The sequence below is a fragment of the Alexandromys fortis genome, unplaced genomic scaffold (assembly GCF_014885135.2).
Source record: "Alexandromys fortis isolate MF-2015 unplaced genomic scaffold, M_Fortis_MF-2015_v1.1 scaffold_422, whole genome shotgun sequence".
NCBI classification, from domain to species: Eukaryota; Metazoa; Chordata; class Mammalia; order Rodentia; family Cricetidae; genus Alexandromys; species Alexandromys fortis.
In genome coordinates, this window is record NW_026068291.1 from 25,946 (window position 1) to 34,348 (window position 8,403).

Sequence of the window (8,403 nt, forward strand, 5' to 3'; positions counted from 1 at the left end):
TCAAGTTCACATTCAGATTCTTATTTTCAGAGGGGAAGTCAGGGCTGAAGCTCAGGGCAGCATGGAGGAGACAGGATGGAGATGTCCCCTCCTGTCTGCAGGAACAGGAAGGTTGGCTGTGGAAGGGAACAGGGCAGTGCAGGGACAGGGTCAGGTGTGCAGGGGTGGGCTGGGCTCCCCAGTTCTTCACACTGAGTCCATGGGATCACAAGGAACATCAGGTACTATTTCTGAGAGTGAACTGAGGGCTCTGGATGTCACAGGAGAGACCTGAACACATCGTCTGTCACTCCATACACACCAGGCAGCTGTCTTCATGCTACAGAACAAGAGTCATGAACAATCACTGTGAAGACAACATTCCAACAACCCTCCACTCACTCAAAGGTGATTTTGTGGGTCCCTGAAACCCAATCATGTCCACTCTGCCCCTCCCCAAGTCAGTCGCCAGAGGGTCACCTTTACAGTCTGGGAGAGACACATCCGAGCTCTGGGAACTGTCCCTGCCTGGGGTAAAATAATATTGATATATATATGTGGAAACGTAAAAACAGGGACCCCAGAATATTTTGCTGAAGGAGCTAATATGGATTGTCATACTTCCTCAAACAATCCAGGTTCAACCCAAAGGAATCAGGGATTATCTGGCTCCTTACACTTACCTGAAGCTGGAGCATAGTCCCCTCGTTTTCCACCTGTGAGAAGAAAAGCTGTGAGAGACCAGGGAAGTCCCCGACCCTTGGAAGTTTCCAGAACTGACAGCAGACCCAGGGTAGAGACAGGAGCAATGAGGGGTGTGGATGTGTTTCCCATTAATGAGGCAGAGATTCTTCTAAAAGGGGCTGAAGAGAACTCAGACCCTGCCCTTTCCTACCTGGGTTTCTCCTCCTCTTCCTCACAACAGCCACCACAGCTCCAATGATGGTCACAACTCCAAGGAGAACCAGACCAGCAATGACTGCTGTGATGGGGACTGTGGACTGAGGAGCCTCTGGGAAAGGAAGGACAGGGAGGGAAGGTGAGGGTCATGACCCCAGCTCTCAGCCCTGACCCTGCTCAGGGTCTATAGAAGGCTCCAGCTTTCCCTGACCCCAGCTCTGCACCCACTCCCTCCTTACCCCATCTCAGGGTGAGGGGCTCTGGCAGCCCCTCATGGTACACATGGCATGTGTATCTCTGCTCTTCTCCAGAAGGCACCACCAGAGATGCCCACTTCTGGAAGGTTCCGTCCCCAGAAGGTCTGGTCTCCACCAGCTCCATGTCCTGAGTCTGTTCCTCCTTCTCCCTCTGCCAGTTCATGGTGATATCATCAGGGTAGAAGCCCAGGGCCCAGCACCTCAGGGTGACATCACCTTTAGACCCAGGATGATGGGTCACATGTGCCTTTGGGGGATCTGTGTGGAAGGTTTAAGAAAACCCACAATTAAGAAGATAAACTGAAATCTGCAAAGACAAAGTTAAATCAATGATGACACTGAACTATGTGTCTGTTTGAACACTTCTGTCATCACACTAGTGACCTGCAGGTAGAGCTGGTCCCCTCATCACAGAACTGCACAGTTTCCTGGTGACCCAGAAACTAGGAGGGAATCCACATGAGCCAGCAGGTCAACATCGTCTTCTTATGATGTTCTATAGCATCAAGTAGGTAGTAAAAGGATGAAGGGATGGAAAGTAATTAATTTATATGTGATTAAATTCACATAAAAGTAAGAAATTAAGAGGAACGGTCTACATGAAAGGCACCAGAAACTTCTGCTGACACCATCAAGGCCCAAGCACTGTGGCCATCTTTCTGTCCAGCATTAACTGTCCATCCAGGTGAACAGCCATCACCACAGTGAGCAGCAGAAATGTGGTGAGCCTCTGACACTCAGCCAGAGAAACTGATTCTCCAATCCCTGCCTCTGGGGGAACAAGATACCAGGTATTGTCACTCAGGATCCCTGAAGTGTGCTGTGGAGCCCAGTGCAGCACTCATGGGACACAGCAGTGCTCACAGGGTGTGTGGATCTTCCCTGTCCCTCCAGTCCTGGAGTTGCAGAAGACCCCGTCTCTGAGGAAGTTCAATTCCTAATTCACTAGGGCAACACTGTAACTTGTTGGGGCTAAGGGAGGGCAGGAGGGCTCCTGATGGCTAATTCTGGCAGAAAACAATCTTAAACTCACAGGAATCTTTCTCATTTAAAGGGAACTCTGACTTGCTCCAAAGCTATGGAGAAGCCCTGTGTCGACAAACCAAAAAAAATAAAAATAAACAACAACAAACAACAAAAAACTAAACTACAGCAACCTCAAAAAATCCCACTGATTTAACTAGTCTAATTATCCAGATTATCAGTCTCACATGGCACCTGTGGGAGAGAAGGAATACCATCCAAGTGAGGAAGAAAAACTAAGGAAAATGACAACTTTGAAAATAATAATAAAAGAAGAAGAAAAAGAAAAAGAAGACAACGACGACGACGACGACGACGACGACGACGACGACGAAGAAGAAGAAGAAGAAGAAGAAGAAGAAGAAGAAGAAGAAGAAGAAGAAGAAGAAGAAGGGAAGGAGGAGAAGGAGGAGGAAGGAAGGAAGGAAGGAAGGAGAAAAAAAAACTCCACAATTTAGTATTTGTCTAGGGCACCTCATAAGTTCCCACGTGACCATTCTAGGAAGCGATACAATGTGGGTGTAAGAGGAATGGAAACCTTACACACAGGAATCTGGGATAATGTATTCTTTGGAAAGTTCTACAAACTGGGGAAGCAGCCTAAGGTAGGGGCATCCATGTCTCCCATCAGGTAAAGGAGACTCCGGTCCTGGTGTGTAAGGGCTGACACACTCAGATGACAGGAGTCAGAGTCCACACACACTGGGTGTGGGCAGAGAACCCGGCCTGGGTGAGGCCATGGCTGACAGAGGCTGCAGACTGAAGGAGCCACTGTTGGTGATGTCGGGATCCTCTCTCCTCCCTCCTGAGACAGATGTGGAACTGTCCAGGGAGAAGGCTGAGCCCTGGGAGGTCAGTGCGGTCCCTGCCATGCTGGATCAGGAGACCCAGGGACCCTGTCTGCCCTCAGAGACAGGGGCATGACCCCAGTGAGGGTTTCCTCTTCCTCAGGACTGAGCCCAGCCCGAGGGCAGAAGGAGGAGTTGCCCGCGGCCCCGGCACCTGTGCGCAGCAGCTTGTCCTTCCCGATCTCCAGGTATCTGTGCAGGTACTGCACGCACTCGTCCTCCAGGTAGGCCTTCACTCTCTCTGCACCACCAGCCCGCTCCCACTTGCGCTTGGTGATCAGCGCCGCCGTGTCCGCTGCCGCCCACGTCGTCAGGTCCTCGTTCAGGGTGATGTAATCGTGGCCGTCGTAGGCGAACTGACTGTACCCGCGGAGGAGGCGCCCGTCCGACCCCACCTCACAGCCGTACATCCATTGGATGGTGTGAGAGCCTGCGGGGACCCCGCGGTCAGCCCCGCCCACCTGTTCGGTCCCGGGGTCACCCGCGGCCCCGCCCACCAGAGGTCAGCCGCGCAACAGCCCTGCCCCGAGTCCCCGCCCCCATCACCCACTCCCGCGGCCTCGCCCACCCGCGGACTCTAAACCGAAAGGGAAACCGGGTCCGGTCCCCGCTCTCCTCCCGAACCTCGGATCTGGGACCCGGGGCGACTCCGGCCCGTGCGTGGGGACGCGGAGGGGTCGTTTCCTCCGACCGCGGTCACTCACCGCCCTCGCTCTGGTTGTAGTAGCCGAGCAGGGTCTTCAGGTTCCCTCGGAAAGCCTGCTCGTTGTTCTTGACGATCTGTGTGCTCCTCTCCCAATACTCCGGCCCCTCCTGCTCCATCCACGGCGCCCGCGGCTCGGCCTTCGGAGTCTCCGCGTCGCTGTCGAAGCGTTCAATCTGCGTGTCGTCCACGTAGCCGACGGCGATGAACCGGGGCTCCCCGAGGCCGGGCCGGGACACGATAGTGTAGAAATTCCACAGCGAGTGCGATCCTGGGGGCGGCGCGCGGTGAGACCCCGACCCTGCTCCCGGGACCCCGGGCAGGAGCGCGGGCCGGGAGGGGAGCCGGGCGCGGGGCTCGGGACGCGGGTGGGGAAGGGGCGGGAGGGTCCGGCTGGGCCACGGTAGGGACGCGGCTTCCCCGGTGCCGCCCCCCCTCCCCGCAGAGCCCGTTTCCCTCCCGACCCCGCACTCACCCGCGCGGGTCAGGGTCGGGGCCAGGGCGGCCGCCAGCAGCAGGAGCAGCCAGTGCGGAGCCATCGCCCCCATCTCGGATCTGCGGAGACTCTGAGTTCCGCGGTCTGTGTGTACTTTATAACCGTGACCGCAGCGACGCTGATTGGTTCCCCGGGATCTCGTCACCCAATGGGAGTGAGAACCGCCGAGTTGTCATCAGTGTCCGGGCAGAAGGACCCGACCCAGGTTAGGAGCTGGAGAAGTGAAACTGGGTATCTGGGGAATCCCCAGCTCTGGGCTTCCCCACCCAGACCTCACCCTCCTGGGGACTAAGACTTTGGCTGAGCCCTGTGCTGCGGGATGGAGCGCTGTTTGTCGTGGTGTCTCTGAGCGCCTAAGGACAACTGCTCCTTAGATTCGTCAGGATGAAACCTGAGAGCATTGAAAGACCCTACAGACCCCCTCCTCAAAACCCGCAGCAGCCAGCCTGCTCTCATAAGAACATCCCATGTGCTTGAGAGAGCAGGATGAGATAGGAAGACTGCAAGGCAGGATATCAATAAGATAGGACATCAACAAAGCAGGTTGACTGCAAAACAGGATATCTATAAGATAGGAACAGGATGACTTTTGCTGACACCCATGCTGAGAGAGGAAACCATTCATGCCCCCGCCTCATTCCGATAACCACGCTTTTTTTGCTTCTGTAAACTTGCTTTTTGCTCTTTCCTATAAAAAACCTGCCCTCCAGTCGGCAGGCGCGCAAGTCCTCCGAAAGACTTGCCGCCCACAGGTACCTGTGTTTACCCAATAAACCTCTTGCGATTTGCATCCGTATGGTCTCGGCCTGTTCCTTGGCAGTGGGGAGGTCTCCTCCTGAGAGAAAGTCCTCTTAGAGGGTCTTTCACATGAAGTTTCCAGGTAAAATACACACAGCACTTAAAATGGATGTTCAAGGAAACAGGCGCTGTTGAAGTCCTGGAGGGTGCGGGGCTGCTGTGGACACCGGCATCGGGAGATGACTGGGGATTCTACAGCTCTGATTAAGCACTTTTGACACACTATGTCATATGTGACTCTCCCTGCAGGAAGGAGGCCTTGTTCACCTCTGCTTTCACTTTCTACTTCAGTTATGTTTGGCTGTGATTTGAAGACATCAAGTCAAAATCCAGAGAATCAAAATTATATAAATCTAATTTTTCTCCACACTGTTGAACACAGATGAAACCTCTGCCATGAAAATCACTCTCTGCCCAGGAACTCAGAAACCAACTGTTATCAGATCCAGTGTCCCACAAGTCTGTGACATTCATCTCCCTCATCTCATCAGCTCATAAAGTGGGACTGAAGGTCACAGAGAGAGAGGGGGGGGGTCACAGGTTATGTAACTTCAGCCACACTGTCACCATTATTCTCTTTATTATTAGTTCCAGTTCCTCTCTTACTGTGGTTTATTCACTAAAGCAACTGTACCATGGAAGTTTGTGCACACAGGGAAACGTGTAGTGTAGAGAGGGTCAGTGTCCTGCTGTATTTGGTCTCCATAGGGGTCTCTTCCCACGGAGAAGGGGTCTACTGTGCTGAGACAAGGACCCAGCTCCACGCGGACAATCTCAGGACTATGGAATGAAGATCCGTGTAAAACAGAAGCACAGGGGCTGCGGAGATGGATCAGAGGTCAAGCACACTGCCTGTTCCTCCAGAGAACCTGGAGCACCCACATGGCAGTTTACAACTGTCTGTAACCCCAGTTCCAGGGGATCTGATACCTTCACACCAATTCACATAAAAATAAAATAAAAAATCACAAGCACCTAGAGCCACAGACAATCATCTGGGAAGAATCACTAGGAGTCTGAGTGTAATCACCAGGCTGTGAAGACAGGATCCTGAGTGAAGAAGAGGCAAAGTCTCTGTTTACAGGTGAGACCCTGAGCGTCAGACTTGGCATTGCAAGCTGCCCACTTCAGGTGAACACAGGAGCCTGATCTCTGTGGGAGTCTGNGGACCCAGCTCCACGCGGACAATCTCAGGACTATGGAATGAAGATCCGTGTAAAACAGAAGCACAGGGGCTGCGGAGATGGATCAGAGGTCAAGCACACTGCCTGTTCCTCCAGAGAACCTGGAGCACCCACATGGCAGTTTACAACTGTCTGTAACCCCAGTTCCAGGGGATCTGATACCTTCACACCAATTCACATAAAAATAAAATAAAAAATCACAAGCACCTAGAGCCACAGACAATCATCTGGGAAGAATCACTAGGAGTCTGAGTGTAATCACCAGGCTGTGAAGACAGGATCCTGAGTGAAGAAGAGGCAAAGTCTCTGTTTACAGGTGAGACCCTGAGCGTCAGACTTGGCATTGCAAGCTGCCCACTTCAGGTGAACACAGGAGCCTGATCTCTGTGGGAGTCTGTGTGGTGCTTGCAGGGCAGCTCCTCTGCTTTAAAGAGAAGCATCTCTGCCCTGCATACCAGCCTGCTTGTTGTTGCCATTGTTTTCCCAGAAGCGACTTTTCTTTTAGAAGATCCAGGGTCTGACTATTGACGAGAAGAAGAAAGCAGAAGGTGGAGGAGAGAATGAAATCAGTCTGACCTGCAGGTCTCTCCTGGGTTTTGGTTTGTTTTTGTTTTTGTAAGACAAGGTCTGTCTGCACAGCTCTGTCTGTCCTTGATCTCACAGAAACCCCCCTGCCTTTGCATCCCTCGTCCTGGGATTAGAGGCTGTGTCACCACACCTGGCTTTAGTTACTTTTCTATGACTGTGAAGACACTGTGACTCCAGCAACTTATAAAAGGATTTGTTTCATTTGGGTTCAAGTTTTCACAGGGTTTGAGTCCAGGATGGCAGAGGAAGGGGTGCTGGCATGAACAGCCGAGAGCTCACATCTTGAACCACAGGCAAGTGTCAGAGACACTGGGAATAGTGGCAGTCTTTAAAACCTCCATGCCCAACCCCAGAGACACACTTCCTCCAACAGGGCCATACTTCCTGATCCTATCCAAACATTTCCATCAGCTGGAGCTGAAGTATCCAAACCTCTGAGCCTGTGTGGGGGCCATTCTCATTCAAACCCCCACAGTATTCAGTGTGGGACATAAGATGCCCCGCAGTGGGGCTGGAGAGATGGCTCAGCGGTTAAGAGCACTGCCTGCTCTTCCAAAGGTCCTGAGTTCAATTCCCAGCAACCATATGGTAGCTCACAACCATCTGTATTGAGGCCTGGTGCCCTCTTCTGGCCTGCAGGCATACAAACAGAATATAGTATACATAATAAATAAATATTTAAAAATGATGCTCCGCAGTGTTCTGCATATTTGTCCAGTGTAATGAGTAAACTATATCCTCAAACGGGAACTCTACTGCCCTAGGTTTTCCCCCTTTGCCTCTGTCTCCTTTCTGCTCAGTCCTCTGCCTTCTGCTCAGCCCTCACCCCAGCAGTGCCCAGCACCCTCACTCCAGAGCTCTGCACTAACACTGTCTCCTCCTTTGCATCTAGTTTCTCTCTGTGGTCAGCCATCTTATCAGCCATCTTGCTGTGAGCCAGGCTGTGCGGTTTCCTTATGTAAAAGCTACAGGTAGGGACTGGAGAGATGCCCAGAGGTTAAGAGCACCTGTTGCTGTTGCAGAGGATCCAGGTTCAGTTCCCAGCACCCACGTGGTCCTTCACAACCATCTGAGACTCCAGTTCCAGGGGATCCAGTGCCTGGTGCACCTGCACACTCATCAGCTTAAAATATACATCTAATAAAAACAAAATTGAAAAAAAATACATCTAAAAAATGTTCTAGCATGTCCTTATCCCTCTCCTACCCATCTAGAGTGTGAGTCCCAGGGGCAGAGGGCACAGGGCTGTTGAGTCAGCATTGAACCTCCAGCCAAAGGAGCCAAAGCTGGAATAGAATAGGGACTGATGACTGGAAAAAAAACTGAAATGGTAAATTGTAAAGCAGCATTAAATAAGAAATACAAAAATATTTCATTTTATAGACTACTGTGCACAGTGGAGCAGAACCTCATTAAAGAAGATACTGTGTGGGTGCTGGAGAGATGGCTCAGAGGTTAAGAACACTGGCTTCTTTTCCAGAGGTCCTGAGTTCAATTCCAGCAACCACGTGGTGGCTGACAACCATCTGTTATGAGATCTGGTGCCCTCTTCTGGCATGGAGGTGTACATGCAGGAGGCACATTGTACATGTAATAAATAAATCTTTTTTTTAAATATTTATTTATT

At 51.8% G+C, this 8,403-nt stretch overlaps 1 protein-coding gene across 3 annotated transcripts; it reads right to left on the bottom strand.

Annotated features, from left to right (window-relative positions):
• Nucleotides 1-6: 6 nt before the first annotated feature.
• On the bottom strand, nt 7-4,282 carry LOC126494874 (H-2 class I histocompatibility antigen, Q10 alpha chain-like). 3 transcript variants are annotated; one of them, XM_050132344.1, is made up of 8 exons: nt 4,186-4,282; nt 3,712-3,981; nt 3,162-3,437; nt 1,119-1,394; nt 875-991; nt 659-695; nt 460-497; nt 7-346 (listed from the first exon to the last, which is right to left on the bottom strand). In XM_050132344.1, the coding sequence occupies exons 1-8, from the start codon at nt 4,256-4,258 to the stop codon at nt 315-317; spliced, it is 1,119 nt and encodes a 372-aa protein (XP_049988301.1). In that variant the 5' UTR covers nt 4,259-4,282; the 3' UTR covers nt 7-314. The 3 variants fall into 3 exon arrangements, with proteins under 3 accessions (XP_049988301.1, XP_049988300.1, XP_049988299.1); XM_050132343.1 differs by having other exon boundaries at nt 659-710; XM_050132342.1 differs by having other exon boundaries at nt 3,712-4,011; nt 4,180-4,282.
• Between the last annotated feature and the right edge of the window lie 4,121 nt (nt 4,283-8,403).